Source organism: Ursus maritimus, unplaced genomic scaffold (assembly GCF_017311325.1).
Source record: "Ursus maritimus isolate PB19 unplaced genomic scaffold, ASM1731132v1 scaffold_25, whole genome shotgun sequence".
NCBI classification, from domain to species: Eukaryota; Metazoa; Chordata; class Mammalia; order Carnivora; family Ursidae; genus Ursus; species Ursus maritimus.
In genome coordinates, this window is record NW_024425008.1 from 1,386,095 (window position 1) to 1,408,150 (window position 22,056).

The following is a 22,056-nucleotide window of genomic DNA, read 5'->3' on the forward strand; positions in this document are numbered from 1 at the left end:
GGGGAGCCCTGAGGGCTGCAGGGAGCCACTGGGGAAGTGGCCAGTGTGATTTCCACTTTAGAAACACTCCTCTGGCCATAGGGTGGCTACATCAGTGAGAGCGGCTCAGTTTGGGGTGCCGTGGAGGACAGGATTGGCGGGCAGAGAGAGAGAGAGGCCTAGGCCGTGCCCAGTGTCTGGTTGGAGGAGTGCTGAGTAGATGGCAAGGTGGGGTGGCCCAGGCTGGACAGAGGAAGGGGGTCCTGAAGTGTGGCTGTCCCTGGGGGCAGTATGGCAAAGAGGGACCCCAGCTCTGGCCCTACAGAGCCAGTTCCCTAGGCCTGCAGGGAGCTCTGTGGGCAAGGGGCAGACTGGTCCACACCAGCCTCCCAGCACTGCGCTGAAGCTTCGGGGGACATCCCAGGTCCTTTCTTTCTTTCCTAAGAACTCCCCTTCAAAGCACATCCAAAAGGAGTCCCCTTCCCCAATCTGCCAGCTCCACCTTAGTCCTCCTAAGGGGCCTCCCTCCTTCAGTCTTGCCACAATCCCTGTGGTGGCCACTGGGCATTGGAAAACATAAATCAGGTCCCTCTACTCCCCTGGAAAAGTCACTCATATAAAATCCAGACTCTCCGTGGCCCACAAACCCAATCTGGACCTCACCTTCCTTCACTCACCTTGGCTCCACCCTTAAGCCCCCCAGTGCTCGCCCCCATAGTTGCCGTAAGTTCTTTCCCTTCTCACGTGCTCTTTCTTTTCCTTCACACGGTTCTCCTGAGGAGCCCTACGAGGCTACCTCCTCAGTATTTTGCTCCCAACTCAAATGTTACCTTCTTCTGGAAAAAGCAGCCACCCCTGTCACGTTATCTGGCTTTACGGGTTTTTTAATACACTTAACCAGTGTTTGAAGTTATTTTCTTTGTGTGTTTTTTTTTTTAAGATTTTATTTATTTATTCGACAGAGAGAGAGAGACAGCCAGCTAGAGAGGGAACACAAGCAGGGGGAGTGGGAGAGGAAGAAGCAGGCTCATAGCGGAGGAGCCTGATGTGGGGCTCGATCCCATAACGCCGGGATCAGGCCCTGAGCCGAAGGCAGACGCTTAACCGCTGTGCCACCCAGGCGCCCCTTTCTTTGTCTTCTTGTTTATTATCTTCTCCCCTGACCGGAATATAAGCTCCATGAGTATAAGAAGCATGTCTGTCTTGCTCAAGGTTCTGTCCCGACAGCCTGGACCAGTGCTGGGCACCCAGGAAAAAACAGTCCACGTTTGTGACGTGAGGGAACTAACCCCTGGGCCAAACAGGTGTGTTGTCAGCTCCAAGGTGGCAGGTTGTGACAGGTGACCCAGGACTGAGCAGTCTGAGAGAAGGTGGCAGAGATGAGTTCTCCAGGGGGATCTGGGAAAACCTTGAAGAAGAGGAAGGATTTGAATTGTGGCAAGAACAGGTAGCACTTCTGGGGGAAATTGACAGGGTGCTTTTGTAGGCATAGGAAGTGGATGCACAAGGACTTGGAGGAGGGAATGGCTAGGGTTTGGGGTGGCTGGGGTATACGATCCCCTAGCTGTGAAGTGCTAGGGGCATGGGAGGTTAACTTGAAAAGGTAGATTGTGGCTATGATATGAGAGGTCTTGTTATAGACTGAATTGTGCCCCTGACCCCCAAGATTCATATGTTGAAGTCCTAACCCCTTCTATAACCTCCAGATGTGAGTATTTGGAGATAGGGCCTTTAAAGAGGGAATCAAGGTTAAAGAGAGGTCATATGGGTGGGCTCTAATCCAATATGACTGGTGTCCTTATAGGAAGAGGAAAAGACACCAGGGATGCATGCACAATGAGAAAAGAGCCAGCAAGGGAATGGCTATCTGCAGGTCAAGGAGGGAAACCTCAGAAGAACCCAACCCTGCTTCCACCTTGATCTGGGACTTCCAGCCCCCAGGACAGTGAGAAAATAAATTTCTGTTGTTTAAGCCCCCCACTCTGTAATCTTTTGTTTTGGCAGCCCTAGCAAACTAATACAGGTCTTAAGATCTTTATATTTTAATTTTAAATAGTGATATATTCATCTGGTTCAAGAATCAGACATAAAAAGTAATAATGACCAGATGATTAAGGTCATGAACGGTGATACATCATGTTGATAGTGCGTGCCCTTGCTAGGATGTGGTGAAAATGGCACTTTACCTGTGTGGCCTTCCTCCAAAAATCCCCTAAGCTTGGTCTAATGATAAGAAAAACATTAGATAAATCTCAAATGAGGTATATTTTACAAAACACCTAATTTATACTCCTCAAAACTGTCAAGGTCTTAAAAAAAAAAACCAAGGGAACTCTGGGAAACTGTCACAGCCCAGAGGACCCTAGGGAGACAGGACAACTAAGTGTAATGTGGTGTCTTGGATGGGGTCCGGGAACAAAGGACACTGGGTGAGACTAAGGAAATGTGAACAAAGTATGGACTTTAGTTATCCTAGTGTCCTGGCATAGTTTCGCCGGTTGTAACCAATGTACCATCCTAATGCAAGACGTTGATAAGAGAGAAAACAGGGAGGCGAGGGAGGCTATGAGAACTGTTTATATTATCTTTGACATTTTTCTGTAAATCTAAAATGGTTCTAAAAATAAAGTTTATTTTTTAAAACTCATGAAGAGCCTCACTCATATTTCTGTCCCCAGTCTGTGCAGTGCCTGTTCCCACCTGCAGCCACTACTTCATTAGTGCCCCGTGCACCTTTCAAGAATCCTTTATGCAAATACGAATCCATACTGCTTTCCTCCCTGAATGGCCTTTGTGTTTGCTTTCAAGGGCATTGAATCATTTTTACTATAAAATATTCCAAACATATCAAGTAGAGAGACGAATGCAATGCACCCCATATCCCACCACCCATATCCAGCACTTAACAAGAATTGGGCGTGTATGCTTCAGCTATCCCTCCCTGCCTCACTCTCCCCCTTTTGCTCAATTGTTTTCAAACAAATTCCAGCCCTCACACAGAGGCTAGCGTGTATCTCTGAACAATCCACCCATCTTCTTACTTACACTCAAGCCTATATCCCACCATCCAGAGTGGTTCCTGAAGGGCCTCCTGTGAACTTCAGTCTGGGTGACAGAAGAGCCTTGCAAGGCAGGCATGTGTACATGTCACCTAATTATGTTTGTGTGTGGGATGAATTGGGCGTGGAGGAGGTCAGAGAAGGGAGGCCAATTATCAACACCCTTGGTCTGGATGCCAAGTGATGGGGCCTGATGCATGCAGTTTCAGCTGGGTGGAGAGGAGGAGGACCAGCTGGAAAGCCTCTGAGGGAGGGGGGCACTAATCAGCCTGGCCTGGGACACATGCCTGCCTAGAGGATAGATGGGGCCTTGGTGTGGGGGCGGGGCAGCTGCCACTATCTGTACCTAAGGGTCCTACAGGCAAGAGTGGGACCCCAATGGCTAGGCTTTCGTTCTCAGAAGAGTGCGCTCATTTTGACTACCTCAAGGCAGGAGGCACATCTCTGCAGTGCTCTGGCAAAGCCTGTCCCTTGCCTGGCTTAGCGGGCCAGCACCCACCCCATGATTCATGAACATTAGCATGGCAGAGTTGGAAGGCCATCGGGTATCACGGAAGCTAATCCCTCTCTGGTTACACAGAGAGAAACCGAGACACAGAGAACGGGGTACCAGTTGCCTAGGACCACACAGGGAGTGAAAAGCAGAGTTGGAATTAGAACCCAGGTCTCTGACTTCCTCCCATTGCCCAGAGCTTTCTTTTCTCTCTCCAAACCCTGCTCCCAGAAGAGATGTGTCACTAGCCATTACTGCCCATGTGTATGAGTTTAAAACTTCCTGGGTGATCCCTCTCCTAGGGACATAGGTACGCTAAGCCGGCTTGGTAATGATAGCCTAACTACAGGAAACTATTTATGGAGCACTTACCAGGTACCACAAACTGTGCTAGGAGCTTTTCATATATCACGTCTGAACCTCCCTAAATCCCATGCCGCAGCCACTATTTCCGTATCTCCCATTATAGGGATGGGTAAATTGAGATACAGAGAGAAGATGTAGCTTGTCCAGGGTCAGGCAGTGAGGGCGTGGCAGAGGCTATGTTTGTCTAACTGGAAAGTCTACACTCTTAAACACAAATCCCTGTGGCCTCTGAAGAACAGGGGTGGCTTCCCAAGAAAAGGCCTGCGCTTACCCTCTGGTCTTCTCCCTCCTTGCCCCCCAGCCCCACTCACCGGCCTTGAACCTCTCAGAGCACAGGACAGGCTACAGATAGATGGACCCTGACCACCTGCTGCCCTCTCCAAGAAGCTGGGCCCTTCCCAGGGTGCTTTATGGCCTTTGGTGTTTGGGGCCATAGACAGACCTCCGTGTTCAGGGTGCTCGTGTAACTTTCAGCGCTGCCTGCGCAGTACGTCAGACACAGTCTCGTCTCAGTCGGGGTTCAAATGAATGGCACAGTGCGGAGAGCACAGAAAGGGTGCTCTCTGCCTCTTCTGCGGCCTATACTACACTCTGTGCCATGCCTTGAGGTGGGCTCTAGACACGTGGCCCCGGTCTCCGTCACTCGGGCGCTCAGGCCAGAGCCGGCGGTGTCACGCGAGACAAGGCTGTAGGAAGAGACCTGGTCCCTACAGAAGGGGCCTGGGCTCTAACCTGGGTCGTTCGAGCACCAAGGACGCTGGCACAGGTGGCCACGGGAGTTCGAGGCCGGGGGTATCGCCGGTGTGAACGGCCGCGGCTGGAAAGCGGACACGAGCCCAGGAAGGCCGGCTGGGGCAGGGCGCCGCGGGCCGCAGAAAACGCGGTGGCGGACGGCGGATCAGGTGCTCGGGGGCCTGGAGGGCCGGGCCTGTTCCGGGGTCCATCCCGAGCGCCGCGAAGCCGGGTCACGTGGATGGTTTGGGACGCACCACGCCCCTCCGACCCAGTCCCCAGCTACAGCCCCACCCGGCGCCGGGAACCCGGGGTCAGGCCGCGGTCAGACGCGGGCGCGCGCCGTCGCCGCGGGATGCGCCCCCCGGGGCCTCCTGGAGCCCAAGGTTCGAGTCCCGGCCCTGGCGCGACTCGCTGCGGAGCCGCGCCCGGGCCCTGCCCTCTTCCGGCCTCCGTTTTCCCATTCCCGAGGTCTCGAAGAACCCGTGCTCTCGGTCGCGCGCGGCCCTGAGCCCGCACGCCGCCACGCGGGGCGGGGCAGCGGCTAGGCCTCCGCAGCACGCCCGCTCGCGGGAGCGCGGACGCGCACGGGCGCGCTCGCACCTGGCCGCCGCGAGAGCGGCTTTAGGCGGGCGGGGCCGGGAAGCTCCGCCCCGGCCCCGCCCCCGGCCCCGCCGGGCCAATCGGAGGGGGCGGCTGGCCCCGTGTGGGGCGACGCGCTGGGGGTGGGGTCTGCGGGGGCTGAGAGAGCCCGAGGGCCGGCGGCGCGAGGCGGTCGGGCGGAGGCGGCGGCGGCGGTGGCGGCCGGTCCCGGGACAGCGACGCAGCGCGCCGGCGGCCGCGACAGAGCCGGTCAGGCTCCGCAGCCCGCCGCAGCCGCAGCCGCCGCCTCGCCGCTGAGGGCCCGAGGGCGCGGCGGTGGGTGCGCGGCCTGCGAGGACAGCCGGAGCGGCGGGCGCGGCGCGGCGCCGAGCGTCCTGTCAGGCGGCCGAGGGCGCCACGGACCCGCGCCGCGATGATGCCGGTGGGTGCGGGCGGCGGCGGCTTCCTCCGCGGGCGGCCGGCCAAGCCTCCTTCCTCCCGCGGCTCCCCGCCCCCGGGGCCCGCGCGAGGCCGGGCGGGCGGGGAAGGAAGTGGCCTGGCGGGCGCGCCCGGCCCCGGCGCCCCCCGGGCGGGCAGGTGGGGGCGGCGCCGGGGCTGTCAGCGCGGGCCGGGCCGAGGGCGGGGGACTGGGCCCAGGAGCCAGGGCCAGGGGCTCGGCGGCCGGGGCCGGGGCGAGGATCGCGGCCGACCCCCCGGGCCGGCGCCCCTCGCCGCGGCTCGGCCCTTCCTGCTGACCCTCTCTAGTTGGGGGCCGCCGGGGAGGGGAAGCCGGAGATGAAATTGGAGTCGGTCATTTTTCATCCGTCCTAGCGGGTGGTCACACGGGGGGGTCTCGTTTGGCGTCCGCTCGGTTTCGGGGTCTCGCGGCGCTCTCGTGACCCTCCGCCTGCAATTTGCTGGGGTCGCGTTCGGAGCCGGCGGTGTGTGGGATTCCCACGCCGGGAGCCCCGCGTCTCTCCTTAGCCCTTCCCTGATTCTGAAATTCTGCTGTATTTAGGAATTTCCGTAGGGAATGGCTTGAGAGAGCCATCTTAGGAATTCCCTTGTACCATGTCTTCGAGATTTGTACATTTTGCTTTAACCCGCCTGTTGTCACTGTGATCTGGAGGTGGAACGAGGTTCATTTGTGGTGGTGCCGCCTTTGTCCTGTCCTCAAGGATGCGTTCTACTAGAAAGATTTGCCATTTCCTTTACCTACGGTCCAAATCGCAGTGCGTGCTGAATTAGTTTTTCTTGTCTGGATTTTTGTGAGGTGGATGTCATGACTTACGAAAAAATGTAGGACTGGTGGTACCCAGTTGGATGTCCTGGTTTTCTGAGTGCCTTTATTTTAAGTAAAATTCTCAAACACGCTTATAGTAAAGTAACAACAAAATCATTGCATTAACCTACAGTTTCTACACTGGAAATCACGTTTCTGAGGAAAAGCGCCGTTTCTCTGCATTTTCTGCTTGAATACTGCTCTTCTGCGATGCTGCGCTCAAGGACGTTTAGATTAGAATTTTTTCCCCTCCTGATTTTTCAAGTCATTTCCTGCCTCTTGATAATCTCTTCTCCCCTTTTTGAACTCATTCCAGCACGTCATGTTTACAGAGTCTTAAGCTTTGACCTCACTGATCCTTAGATCCTTCTTTGGCATCAGGGCTTGTTGGGTTTCTAAACATTTGGTTTTAAATGAATGATTGTCTTGTAATGGAAGGAGAATTGGATGAGCATAAGAAGATCCGGAGTCCAGTACTGGTTCTGCTACTTTTTAGCTGTGTGACCTTGAATAAGTCAAGGTCTCAAGCCTGAAATTACCTCTGAAGTAGGAATAAAAACATACCAGTGTCTGAGGGCTATCCTGAGGATCAAAAAGAATGATGTGTCCAAAAGTGCTTGTCAAACAGAATGCCATGCAAATATTTATTATTGTTAATATGGCTCTGAATTGTCAATTCTAATTTTAACCTCTTCAAGATAAAGCATTTGGAAGCTGTTCCCTCCCTAATGCTCACTGGCTAGATTTGGAAAAGGCATTATAGTGTCTTGGAATTTTGAAAGCAGTGTTAGTTAAGTCATGTAATAGCTGATTTCACTATATACTACAGTCATAGTTAAGGGTATTTATAAAATTTTGATTGGTTTCATCATTGTGTAATGTTTAATTAGAAATACCTTGTTAAGGAACCTGGCTTACATTTTCCATATGGTACACTCATACTATTCCACATGGTTAGAGTTTCTAGTCTCTTCCTTATCAGGTTTCTTTTTTAAGAAGTTTGCTTACCTGGCAGTTGGGAAATTTCTTCATGATACTCAAAATAATCGAATACTACTTTAAAAAAGAAACAGATACGTCTATTAGCTATTTAAAACACACTGGTTTTGTTTTAAGATGCCTTCTAGAAACAGATGGTATTTCTCTTAGTCTCTCTTTTGTGGGCTTTAGGTATGTACTTCCTTTTTGATCCCTAAAAAATACTACTTGTAAGATTGAGTCCTTCCTCTGTTAACACAGTTGAGGCTGGTTGTGGATTTAATACAAGTTCTAAGGACATGCCATTCTTTCTTGGTCCTGTCTTAAACTATGTATCCAAGATATAAATAGAATTTTTCTTTATTGTATGGTTGGTGTTCATCATCATCATGAATCATCAAAGGAAGATTGGATCATATTTTGCATACTTTGTATAGAGCAGTACTTTCTAATAGGAATGTAATGTGAGCCACACAAATGTGATTTAAAATTTTCTAGGAACTACTTTAAAAAGGTGATATTTTAGTAATGTCTTTTATTAACTCATTATGTCAGAAGTATTATTTTAATATGTAATCAACATGAAAAGTTTACTAATATAATATTTTACTTTTTTTTTTTTTTACTCCAAGTCATTGAAATTTAGTGTGAATCCAGTGTGAATCTGGTGAAGTTTTACATTTATAGTATACCTCAATTTAGAGTAGCACATATCAAGTGCTCAGTAGCCACACGTGGTTAGTGACTGCCATATTGGGCAACACAGGTTTAAAATATATTTTAGTTATTTCAGAATTGGCAATTAATGGGTAGTGTCTGTGGTTAACTTTTAATTGATCAGATAGTTTACTGCAGCACCCAGTCTCTCAGCTGTTGGGAATAAATGGGAGTATCCTGCCATGTTTTCATCTGACACAATAAAGTCTTTGTAGAAGTCTTCAATATGCCTGTTATGGGAAGTTCGTGACTATTTACTTTTTTTTTCTTTTAAGTGGGCTCCATGCTGGGCGTGGAGCCCAATGTGGGGCTTGAACTCATGACCCTGAGAGCAAGAGTCAGTCACTTAACTGACTGAGCCACCTGGGTGCCCCTATGACTATCTACTTTTAAACAAAGTTATATTTTGGAATTTTCCCTTATTAAAATAGTATTGTGTTCTAGTGTCTATAGTCATTCACCTTTTGGTCAGTGAATGACATTTTAATCATGTTTTCCCGAGAAGAAAATGGGCTATACTTTAAAGATTACTTGTTGGCTCCTCCCTAAGATCTGGACCTGAAGACATTTAGGCCATGCCTAAATAACTTTGATAGAAATAAGAGTATTAACAAAAATAGCCTGATTCAGAGCATGAAAAGTGTGAAAACTGCCTTGCTCGTTGGTCAGCATCTTTCTTTTCAAAAGAGAGTGAGCATTTTACAGCTGGTAAAACTTCTTGTGCAAAGGTGAAATACATATCTGGGGAATGGCACTAAGGATACTTTTTTCTCTTCCAAAGGAATGTTGATGTGAGTAAAGGAAGTTCAGTGATTTTTTGTTGTTTTTTTTTTTGTTTTTTTACAATTTTACTTATTTATGTGACAGAGACAAGTAAGAGAGGGCACACAAGCAGGGGGAGTGGAGAGGGAGAAGCAAGCTTCCTGAGGAGCCAGGAGCCCAATATGCAGGGCTTGATCCCAGGACCCTGAGATCATGACCCGAGCCGAAGGCAGACGCTTTCACTGACTGAGCCACCCAGGCGCCCTAGTTCGGTGGTTCTAAAGTGTGTGTTTTTCATAAGAAAGGCACTCTGGTGCTAGTGTTTTGGTCATGTAGTGACTCCTAACCGGCAGTGGATACCACACAGTATGATTAGCTGATTCCACTCCTTTCAGTCCTAGGAGCCCTTTTAACATATTCATGATAGGCTAGGGGTTAAATTAATTTGTGCTTAATATTTAGCTGTCATTAAACATTCACTTATTTCGGATATTCAGTTTCTTTCCAACTATGTACAAAACTTGAGGTACTAGAACAGGTCTTTCTTTTTTTGAAACCATCAGCTATCGTGTAATTGATACAACAAATTAGAAGTAGGGAGATTTAGATTCTAGTCTCCACTTGTTAGTAACCTTGTGACCTTTGCACTTAATTTCTTTGGGCTTCAGTTTCTCACCTGTGAAATGAGTTGGTCTTGGCGATTTCCAGCTGTTTATGATTGGTCCAGCAGTTGATACATAGCAGATACTTTCCTGAAGGGCAGTAATCAGGCTACATCAGAGGTTGAGGCAACCTGACGCTTTTTTTGACAGCCCTGATAGTAAACTTGTACACTGCCCAAGTATCTTTGTTCCATAGAGCAGATAAGAGCTCAGTAGGTGTTCACTATTATTGTGAATTAATAATTTAGTCACTTGATAGACTTGAATTGTAGCCTAATAGAGTAAACAAAACCCTGAAGACTGGAGAAGATTTTCTTTTTAACTCTAGTTTCTTTCTTTTTTTTTTTTTTTTTTAAGAATTTATTTTTGTGAGAGAGAGAGAGAGGGAGAGAGAAAACCAGCTTGGGGGGAGGGGCAGAGGGAGAAGCAGAGGCTTCGCTGAGCAGGGAGCCCAACTTGGGACTCAATCCCAGGACCCTGGGGTCATGACCTGAGCTGAATTCAGGCCGACTCTCAACCGACTGCGCCACCCGGGCACCTTTTTTTTTTTTTTTTTTTTAAGATTTTATTTATTTTTGTGCAAGAGAGAATGAACTGTTTCTTTAAAACAAAAATTACAGACATAATATTGCCATTTAAAATAATTCTAGCCTTTAGATTGCCCAGAAATTCACAAAAAGAAAAGCAAAGCCTCAGTCATACAAAGATGTGTATATTAAAGCTTTTATTATTACAGCTTTATTGAACTTAAAAATCGTCTTTGTGGATAAGTCTTCTAAAGGCTACGGTATTAAGTGCAGCCGTAAAGTGGCAGCTATTTAACTTCTTCCTACAGCTCAGTTTGGTAATAGTATCTGTGGTATTTGTCATTATGTGCTGAGGCACTGTGTCACAGGTTTTGTGGCAGTGTCTTTGTTTTTATAGAGAACTAAGGCTCAAGAGGTAAAGAAACTTGGCTAAGGTCCTCAGCTAGTAAGTGCTAAAACAAGGTTTGAAAACAAACAAGCTGACTCAAAGCCTTTGCTTCTGTCCTTTGTGCCAGCCACTTAGAGAAGTTCGTTGTAGTCAGAGGATTTTGCTGGGGGTGCTAATGAATTGAGTTTGGCAAAATTTTTCCCGTTATGGTCAGCTCAAACAGAGCTTAATATTTAAAAGAATCCCGAGGTGAATTTTTTTTAATTCCAGTATAGTTAACATACAGTGTTATATTAGTTTCAGCTGTACAATATAGGGAGTCAACAATCCTATACATTACTCAGTGTTCATCATATGTATACTCTTGATCCTTCACCCATTTTACTCACCCCCTGCCTCTGGTAACCATCAGTGTGTTCTCTATAGTTAAGAGTCTGTTTCTTGCTTTGTCTCTTTTTTTCTTTGTTCCTCTGTTTTGTTTCTTAAATTCCACATGAGAGAAATCATACAGTATTTGTCTTTCTCTGACTTATTTCACTTAGCATTATACCCTCTAGCTCCATCCATTTCGTTGCAAATGGCAAGATTTCATTTTTTTTTTTCTGGCTGAGTAATATTCCGGGGTGTGTGTGTGTGTGTGTGTGTGTATGTATGTATGTGTATTGCATCTTCTTTATCCACTCATTTGTTGATGGACACTTGGGCTGCTTCCATAATTTGGCTATTGTAGATAATGCAACAGTAAATATTAAGAGTGCATACATCTTTTCAAATTAGTGTTTTCATATTTTTTGGGTAAATACCCAGTGGTAGAATTATTGGATCATACGGTAATTCTGCTTTAATTTTTTTGAGGAACCTCCATAGTGTTTTCCAGAGTGGCTGCCCAGTTTGCATTCCCACCAACAGTGTTTGAGGTTTCCTTTTTCTTAACATCCTTGCCAACACTTTTTCTTGTGATTTTGATTTTAGCCATTCTGACCGGTGTGAGGTGTTATCTCATTGTGGTTCGGATTGGCATTTCCCTGATGCCAAGTGATGCTGAGCACCTTTCCATATGTCTGTTGGCTGTATGTTTTTCTTGGAGAAATGTCTGTTCATGTCTTCTGCCCATTTTCAATTAGATTATTTGGGATTTTTTTGGTGTTACCGAGGTAAGTCTTTTTGATAAAAAGTGATAGTTTTCATCATCTTGAGTTTGGGGACAACTCTGATTTGAATGTAAATGTAATTTTCCTTTCTCAGCACCCACTTTGAATAGTCTGTGCCAATATATATGCTTAAGAGTTACTTAGGATTTTTAGCATGATAGGAACTTAAATTATCATCATGTTATTGTATTGAACATGTATTTTTGTGTGTGTTTGCACAGATGGGCAATAGTTTTCAGCAAAATTCGGTTGTGTTTTGGTGTTCTGAAGTGTTGTTGCCATAGTTATTTCACAAACTGTGGTTCTGGGGATGAACTTAGGAATGGTGGTAATCAGGTTCTTTGTAACACTTTCTTGGCTTAATTGCTTTGTTATATTTCACTGCAAATGTAGCTGTATGACTTTTGTTCGTACTAATTGATAAGCAAAAGCTACTATTACTGTATTTTGTGAAATAAAAATCTTTGCATGGTAACATGTAGAATAAGAAAAGACTGGGAAAATGGGGTTGTTTTAAAATTAATGACATTGAAAATATTAGTGTATAGTTCGGTACAGGATCTTGCTAGTACTATTGTTGGCATAGCTACAGAAAATGTTAGCTGAAGTTTTGACAGAATCACAACTTAAAATATATGTCATGACTATAATCATCATAGCTCAAGCAGATGCAGAGGCCCTGTGGTGGGACCATGCCCAGCATACTGGAGAAACAAAAGGAGGCCTGCGTGGCTGGAGCAGAGTGTGTGAGGGAAANNNNAGGGGGGAGATGAGATCAGAAAGGTGATGGTGGTGGGGCAGTTTAGGATCTTGTAGGACTTTACAGTTTATTCATATAGGATTCTTTTTTAAAAAAATATTTTTAAAATTTATTTGAGAGAGAGAGTGTGCATGTGAGCAGGGGGAGGGGGAGAGAATCCCAGGTAGACTCCCTGCTGATCAAGGAGCCCGACACCAGGCTTGATCTCAAGACTCTGAGATCATGACCTGGGCTGAAATCAAGAGTCAGTCACTTAACCGACTAAGCCACCCCAGCACCCCTCATATAGGCTATTTTAAAGACAAAAGATATGAGAAATTTCTATTGGAAGAAATGAAACAGTGATTTATTTTTTATATCATAAGTAGTTCTGAATAGTAGGCATTGCCTAGGTGTAGCAGGTAAGAGTGTGGGTCTTGGTTTCAGTTGGCCTAAGTGTGGATTCTGTCATCACCATTTGGCTCTCTGACTTGGGTAAAGTTCTTGGACCCTCAGTTCTTTTTTTCTTTTTTTTTAAAGATTTTATTTATTTGACAGAAAGAGACACAGCAAGAGAGGGAACACAAGCAGGGGGAGTGGGAGAGGGAGAAGCAGGCTTCCCACTGAGCAGGGAGCTTGATGCAGGGCTCAATCCCAGGACCCTGGGATCATGACCTGAGCCGAAGGCAGATGCTTAACGACGGAGCCAACCAGGCGCCCTTGGACCTTCAGTTCTTAAACTGAGGATAATAATAGCAACTTTATAGGGTGGTCAGGAGGATCACGTTGATTATCACAGGGAAAGGTGTCTGTTGTGTGGTAAATGCTCAGTAAATGTTAGTTATTTGTGATAAGTTTCATTTCCTTTGGGGAGCTTTCACCATCTTTGCCTTGGCCAAATGCAACCTGGTGCATCTTTTTCTTTTAAGCTATAATTTATATACCATAAATTCATCTCTTAACCTATACAGTTCAGTGGTTTTTAGCTCATCATAAGGTTTTCCAACCATCACCACTATCTAATTCAGAACACTTTGCCTGATGTGTCTTTGTGGTACTTGCCATAGTTGTAGTCTTAAGCATTCGTTTGTGTGACTGCTTAATGTCTGTTCTTGTCCTAGACTGTAAGTTTCATGAGGGCAGAAGCTGTCTCTTTTTGCCATTTACCACCAGTGCCTATCCCAGTGACTGACCACACAGTTGGTATTCAGTGACAGTTTGTTGAGTGAAAGGTGTAATGTGGAAAGTAGTGTTGGACCCCATTGTGAAGAGGTGTGTGCGTGATGTAATGGGGTTCATACTTGATCCTGTGGGTTATCAGAAACCACCAAACATTTATAAAAAGTGGAATGATGTGATCAGATTTGTATGAAAGAGGGATAATTCTGAAGCCGGAGAGAATGGATTATGGAGTAAGGGAGATTAAAAAGAAGCAGGAAGACCAGTTAGGAGACCAGTTGGTGCAAACCAGCCTTGACCTGCAGAAGAGAAAGATCCAGTCAATAGGTAAAATAGATCTGTTGGAGTGTGTGATTGCATGTGTGCATACGTGTGAGTGTGTGTGTGTGGTTGAGAGAGACTGGAAGGAAGTCCAGTGGCTGGAGTTGAGGATAACAGGTTTATTGCTTCCGCAGCTAGGCTTGTCTTTCCCTTAAGATAGAGACCACTTGAGAAGGAATAGGTTTTTAGGGCTTAAGGGGACCTTTGAGTTTTATTTTGGTTGTATTGAGCGTGAGATGCCTGCTATATCGAGAAAGAGGTTACTTTTAAATCTTAGGGTAAAATAAACATATCAAGTAAAAAACAATCACTTTCCCTATATTAAGTGGTTTTTAATGTTGTGGTTTAGGCATTCTAGATTGCTGCCTGGGCATCTGTGGCATACCACACTCACCGTGCCTTGTACTTGTCAGTCAGCCCCACCCTAAGCCCCCACTAGACCGGACGGAGCTTCCCGGGGCAGGGGCTGGCCTGACCTCCTCCATCTTTGTGCTCTCAGCTCCTGGAAGACTTTACTTGCACACTGTGTATAGAAGTGTGATCCGTGTCTTTGCACTGATAGTTTTCTGCTTTTTACTCTAGTGTATGTTTCCATTTCTAATGGCAGTCTTGAACATAAAATTAGTAAATAATAGTTAACCTCACAAATGATCAGCGTATAGACAGGTTTTTGTAGTAGAACTGGAAAAGAGAAATGAGGTTGGGTCAAAATGTGAAGAAAGGTGAAGTAAAATGTGACAATTTTAGGATTAACAACAAATCCAACAGTAGGAACAAAGAGTATTTTGTGATAGGAAATACAGGTGAAACGGATAGCATAGTGGTTATCAGCTCAGACTCAAGAGCTAAGGTTTCACATTCTAGCTTTGCCATTTACTAGTCCATGACTTCGGACAGATTACTTAACCTCCTCATGCCTTATTTTTCTCCTTAAAATGAGTTTAATAACAGGATATTTCAAAAAGCTGTTGTGAGGATTGGCAAATGGTTAGAGCATTCTGTTAGTATACAGAATAAATACTCAAGAAATGTTCTCTTTTCTCTAGCAACCATAAGGCTTCATGGTGGGCAGGATTCAGTCCGAAAAGGACTGTAGTGTACTTTATTCCACTGAGGTGGAATGTTTATGTTCTTCATGCTGAGAGAACTAGATAGTAATGGCGAAATCTGTCAAGTTGCTAGGACAGAGAGGGGATGAATGGTTTGCTTTTCTTGGAAATTAAAGTTTACCTTTTCTTTCCAGTTCCCTCTGTTTTCTAGACCACAGTTTCGAACTAGAATAAGATTCAGTTCACTCAGTGTTCTACCAGTGAGCTGAAAAGTTACCCCCTTCCTTCTGGTCTCTACTTAGAGGGCACCTTCCAAGCTACTCCGTATAAAATGCCCCTCCCCTTCCTTTGCTTTATTTTTCTTTATAGTACTTATGTCCACCTGGCATTTATTTGTGGAGTCTCCATGAAAGCAAAGTTTTGTTTTCTTTTCCACTGTGGTATGCCCAGTGCTTGGGATGTTGCCTACCTCCGATAGGGATTCAGTAAGTACTTGTTCACTGAGTGGCCTCAGCAAGCGTTTAGGGTGCATCACTTATATGCTGGCTGTGTGCCAGGGCCGGGCACAGGCCTGCTCTCCATGAGCTCACAGTCAAGTAAACAAAGATGCCATTCCAAAAAGATAAAAATTGTAAGAGTGTCAGAGTACAAGGTACAGCAGAGCACAGCGGTAAGAGGAGTCCTCTCAACCTTGGGATGTCGGGAATTTTCAAAGAGGAGGTGATGTTTGAGTGGAATTTCCAAGGATGAGGGAGAGGGTTAGAGATGATGGGGAAAGGCTTTTAGGTAGAGAGTTTAACACGCGCAACGAATTGAGATCTGAGTCTGCATGGTGTGTTGAGGGAGATGGCCTGGAGTGTGAGGCCAGTTGAAACGAGGGAGGCTAGAAAGGTGGGTGCAGGTCAGATTCAGAGGGCCATGTGTGACCTGCCTAAGAGTTTAAATTTGATCCTAAGAAAGATATGAAACTGTTGAGGGTTTTTTTAAATTGTGACAAAATATACATAACATAAAATTTACCATTTTAACTGTTTAAGCGTACAGTTCTGTGGCACTGAGTACCTTCACAGTGTTGAGCAACCGTCAGCACCATCTGTCTCCAGAATGTAATCATCTTCTCAAGCTGAAACTACTGTTGCAGGATTTTAAACTGAGTTGTAAAGTGCTCCAGTCTAAGTTAAAGTTGGTACTAAGTGTCTAAAGTCTATGGGAGGAGTCAGGTAGTCGAGGCAGAAAAGGGCCTCCGTGCAGTCAAAATAGTCGCCAAAGAATCTAGCACTGAAGCCACATGTGTGGAAGACCCTCTTTAGGCCTTCCTTCACTCTTGTTGCACAACCCCGATTTACCTGGCTTCTTAGTCTTCAGATGCTGTATCTGAGGTTGTTGGGGACGGGGGGCGGTTGGTAGCTGTCGGCAGACAGGCTGCTGGAAACCATAGAAAGACACATTTTAAGCACAACCTATTGTTGTGGTCTGAGGGTGGGCAGCCTGACCTCAGTCAACACCAAAGATATCACAATTACAGATTACAGATTACACACAGGGTGGTGGTTAAAGTTCCTCCTGATGACTGAGTCATCAAGAAAAGAAAATAATATCATGGATGTAGACAGCAGCTGGATACATTTTAGGTGAGCTCTGTCCAACAGAAACACAATGGGAGCCACGATGGAATTTTAAAATTTCTAGTAGCCACATTAAAAAGGTGTAAAGAAACAAGTGATATTAATTTTAATATTTTATTTAACTCATTATATACAAAATTATGTAAGCATGTAGTTAATATGAAAACTTTATTAGTGAGATACTTTACATTCTTTTTTCATACAGAGCCTCTCAAATTCAGAATATATTTTAGACATCCAGCACATTTCATTTCGGACTAGTCACTTTTCAGGTTCTCAGTTGCTCTGCGTGTGGTTGGCTGGTGTGGCCATTTCATGGACAGGCACGGTTTCAGATTTTGGCTCAGACAAAGGGATTAGACCCTCAGCTACTCAGAGAATGCTGTCATTCAAAACATACCTCAAGGACTATAGGTGGCTGGTGTTTTGTTATAGTAATTTTTATTTATTTTTGTTTTTTATTTTTGAAAAACTATTGAGAGGCATTATAATGCAGTAGTTAGAGAGCATGGATTGGGGCTCAGACGGTCTGGCTCTGAATCTCAGCTGTCTCATTTCCTGCCTGTGTGATCTTGGATGAGTTGTTAACGTGTCTGTGTCTCAGTGTCCTCACCTGTAAAATTGGGGTCAGAGTACCTACCTCATTGGGCTTTGTGAGCCCGAGATGAGCTGTTACAGATAAAGAACCTGCGACAGTGCCTGCTGTGTACTAAGCAGTATAGGTGTGTGCTGTTATCCCCAAAATGTTTAGTATGTCCAAAATGTTAAATGATTTCAATTCAGTACATTTTAAAGACGTTCTTGCTTTGGAGACAGCTCAGCTTCAGATAGGCATTTAACAGGTTTTCACAGAGAAGAAAAAAAAATGTGAATTGCAATTTGGTGAGGATACTTTCTAATTGATGTCTTTGAGTAACTTTCCTGTTTGCTGCAACATTGAAGCTGCTTAATAACCACAGAAATAGTTAATAATTAAAGAATTTTAGGATTATAATTAAAATTAGGAAAATTTGAAAGGATGATTTTAGTACTGTTATAATTAAACTCTCTCGGAAATACTTCATCAGCCCTACTATGTCTGGGGAGACTACCTAGTTCTAATTTTTTTCCGTTGGTCTGTTGTAACATTGGATTATTTTGAGAGTTTTACCTTATTACTATTATTTGTAAGTAGAGTGGAAGGGTGACAAATGTAAAACCAAAATATGAAAAGATCATTGTTCAGAAAGTGGAAGACAGGGGCGCCTGGGTGGCACAGCGGTTAAGCGTCTGCCTTCGGCTCAGGGCGTGATCCCAGCGTTATGGGATCGAGCCCCACATCAGGCTCCTCTGCTATGAGCCTGCTTCTTCCTCTCCCACTCCCCCTGCTTGTGTTCCCTCTCTCGCTGGCTGTCTCTATCTCTGTCAAATAAATAAATAAAATCTTTAAAAAAAAAAAAAAAAAAGAAAGTGGAAGACATTGAAGAGGAGGTCCTTTATCACCTAGAGTAAAACACATCTGGGAACGTACCCAAATTATGGTATGGGTATTTAAATGTCAAGTTCCTGGCATAGAAGAAAACAGTGCCTGATTGGGGGGGGGGTTCCTTGATGACAGCTGTTTTAATCTGTCGTTGATTGACATCCCACCCTCCCGCCCGGTGTATGGGACAGTTAAACAGATTCTATTTAGATCACAGTCTGCGCGTCTCCTGGCTCCCATACCCATTCTCCACTCCTCTCCACAGCGAATCCCTTTGTCTCAGCTTACATGTTGCTTCCTTTGGGAAGTATTTCCTGACGCTGGCATCTGGATCAGGCGGCCCTTCTGTGGGATCTCATGGCGCTCTACAGTTTCCTCCTGTAGTTTCCTGCTGTCTCTTCTGTCTCAGCTCCAAGTTCAGTGACAGTGGAGATGTTGACTATGTGTGCCCTGAGGCCGGCCCCGGGGCCACTTTGGGCTCTCTAAAATGCCCTAAATGAATGAATGAGTGATTCTGTAAATGTGTCCAATTCGTGTTCTATACAAAGTAGCACTTTGCTTCACAAGATGGAATTTGGCTTCTTTTGAGCCTCTTCTACTGCAGTGTTTTACCATAAAACAACCTGAGAGCCTAATTCTAATCTCTTTATGTGGTTGTTGGCCTCAGGAATTGAATAAATCCTCAAATGTCATTGTTAATAGAAAATACCTTATGGTCCAGCTGGTGTCTGATATTCCTTTTGGGGAGTTGCTAGTAATTAGTTTCTAAGGCTTATATGGGGTAGCTGGGAGGAGAAAATGAGATATTTTTATAATAGCAGTAATAGTAGCTGCTCATGCTTTTGGTAGTAAAGTCAAAGTAGCTAAGTTCTATGACTAAATTTAATGGAAAAATGAAATTTTGTGTTTATTTTGCCAGGTTTTTATTATGTAAAAACTGTTATTATAGTCTTTTAATCTGAAGTTTTATAGTTAATGATACATAGAAGAACCTGTTTCTAGCAGTTTATGAAGTATTGGCTAATAGAGGAGAAATCTCATGCTAGAGATTACCAAGGTCAAAATTCTGCACTGCCATGGAGTCAGGCAGGACAAGACTGTAAACTCAGGGCTCTCAGTTTTTTCAGACTCAAATCGACATGTAGATAGATCTTTGCAAAATCTCACTGCTTTCATATCTTGTCTCCCTCCCCCAAGTAGTACCTAGCATAATCTACACTTAAGTGCCTTAGACTTCTGTTTGAAAATTTCAATTTCTTGTGGGTTAAAGCCTTATTAGTTTGTTATAAAACCATGGTTTATGATCTCCATTACTACAAAGTAAGCAGGGGTCAGACAAATAACTTTTCTCGTGCTTACTTCTTACGATGTTAGGTTAGAGCTGAGTAGATGGGTCTCCATATGAAAAGCTTCTGTGAGGGAAGCTCCTGGAGAAGCAAGTGGGTCTGAGCCTGAGTCACACATGAGTTCTGAGATCTAGAGAAGCCAAGTGACCAGGCCGAGAGTGGGGGGCAGTTCTGTGCTGGGTGTTGGGCCCGCACCTTCAACAGATATGGTTGTGTCCCAGTGTATTACAGGGCACTGTGAAGGATATGAGTGGTACTGTAGGGAAGCTAAACATAGTACAAAACAAGTGACATTCAGCAGATAATTATACAACAAATATTAACCTTTATTATGTGTCGACACAATGCTAGGCAGTGGAGACTTAGAAAAACTGATTTGCTGTCTTCACGGGGTTCATAGTCCAGCTGATGGAAACTCACAGAACAGGTGCACCATGGAGCAGGAGTGTTAGAGTATGCAGACTACGGAATTAGGCCTGGTTTCCACCCTGACCCTACCACTTATTGGCTGTGTGACCTTAGAAAGGTTATGTAACCTGTGGGAGCTTATCTACTCATTTGTAAAATGAAAGGAACAGTGCCTGTCTCTAAATAAATTATGCTATAGCCATGTAGAGGAAATAATATATGGCCTAAAAAAAGAGTGAAGTAGAACTGTGTGTATTCTTACGGAAAAATGCCCAAAATATAATGTTGGCTGAAAAACCAACATTCTACTTACTGTGGTCTTACTGTAAGAGCAAAAGAAAAGAGTTCTGTGGTGTAGAAAACATCTTGAAGGATATATACCAGTGCTTTCAAGTGCAGGTCATTAGGGGGACTGTTTTTTTATTTCTTCTGTTGTTAGACTCTCAAAAAAATTATATGTTAATTTGCCACCCCCGAAATAATAAAGATAATAGTTAACAATGAACAAAAACCGTCTTCCCAAGATTCTGGCAGGATTGAATGACATGCACGCAGAATGCATGAGGTCTGCCACGTAGTGTCAGTGAATAGGTGCCATTACTGTTACTGCTGGACATGGCAGCTAAGGAGGAAGAGGACTGCAAAATCTTTGAAGGTTGAATTTGGGCTCTACAGTTTGAATTTCCAAGGTCAGTTGATTCCTCAGGGTAGGATCTTGGTTATTCTGTGAAGTCCAGATCTGGGGACCAGAGTCCTTGTGGTCCATGACCTTTTGCTGTCCTTGGGTGAAAGAGCCAAGGCCTGCATCTGGACTAAGTGTGCCAAGTGTGAATATCTCTCCATCCCTCCCCTCCCCGTCATTCTCCCTTGAGAGTAAAAACACTGCCCTCCACATCTTGAAGGCAGGGAGAGAGGTGGCCTGCCAAGCTGTGATGCTTGTTCCAAAAGAAACCTGGGACTTTCATGGATGGGCAGTGTGGTGTAGGAGGCTTTTGGAGTCATCCCTGGGTTTAGAATCAGACCTTGAGCAAGCTATCTAGCCTCTCTTGACCCTGCTTCATCTGTAAAATGGGGATAATGCTCCTACCTCTTTCACTTGCATGTCGTAAATTGTTCTTTTCCTTGTTCCTGTTGGATGAAGGATAGGACAGTACTTTTTTTTTGAGGTAGGATTGGTAGGTCATCTTACAAGGTTTACCTTTCATCTTGCCGGTAAAATATATAGTTGGAACGAATCTTACTGAAAAAAAGGTATCTTCTGTGGGTTTTTGTTTTCTCTTTAGACCTGATTTTTAAAAGATATGTTGCTTTGTGGTATTTGTCTCTTGGGAGTTTGTTGTGTATGAAACACTGTACTTTTTCTTAGGAATGACTTATGTTGGGTGCCTATACATACGGATATGCAAGGGAAGGTCTTGGTTTTTGTCTGTTGTCCTGGTAGTCTGTCTCATTAACTCCTTTCTTCATTCAGCGTGGCCATGTTTGGTTCTTAATTATATGGTTACCTCAGTTACATCCCAACTGAATGCCTTGGACTTGTTTATTTTTAACAAAATCATGTCACTTAGCTTACATTTTCCAGGATCCCACTAATATTTAGGGAGCCCTCTTATAATATTTTCAAAGTGTATTATAGGTCTATTTTATGATCAGGTACCCTTTATAGTTTGCATCTGATTGTGTGTTCCTGTGTCACTTTTGTTTCATGGTTCTCTTTTGAGACTTAATTTTAGTTGATTTCTATAATTTTAAAAGTCTTGGGGGTTTTCCTAACCTTTTCAGTGCCCAAAATTGGTATCAGGTATTTAAATAAGAGAGGAAGGAAATTAGATTTGAGAGAATATTGTATGTCAGACTCGTTATTAGACATTTTTCAGACCTTCTCATTTAATATTATGTAAACAGTATAACGAGATCAACCGCTGAGAGAGAGTCAGCCTGCTGAGCCAAGAATCAAGAGACCTGATTTCAGTCTTGGTTTTGTTACTCATAAGATTTATTAACCTTGACAAATTGTTTCCTTCTCTGGGCTTCTGCTTCCTCATCTGTAAAATGGGGAAAAGTGGTGGTTAGATGAGGTTCCTTCTGGCTCTAAGATTTGAGGACTTATCTTTTTTTTTTTTTTTAAGATTTTATTTATTTATTTGACGGAGAGAGACAGCCAGCGAGAGAGGGAACACAAGCAGGGGGAATGAGAGAGGAAGAAGCAGGCTCCCAGCGGAGGAGCCTGATGTGGGGCTCGATCCCGG

At 44.8% G+C, this 22,056-nt stretch overlaps 1 protein-coding gene across 1 annotated transcript in view; it reads left to right on the forward strand.

Moving 5' to 3' along the window:
• Window positions 1-5,580: 5,580 nt before the first annotated feature.
• PPP1R13B (protein phosphatase 1 regulatory subunit 13B) overlaps window positions 5,581-22,056 on the forward strand; it is an 85,336-nt gene continuing 68,860 nt past the window's right edge. The window contains exon 1 of the mRNA XM_040641335.1: window positions 5,581-5,653. Coding sequence (XP_040497269.1) covers window positions 5,645-5,653 — 9 coding nt within the window. The 5' untranslated portion in view covers window positions 5,581-5,644. The remainder of the gene's footprint in view (window positions 5,654-22,056) is intronic.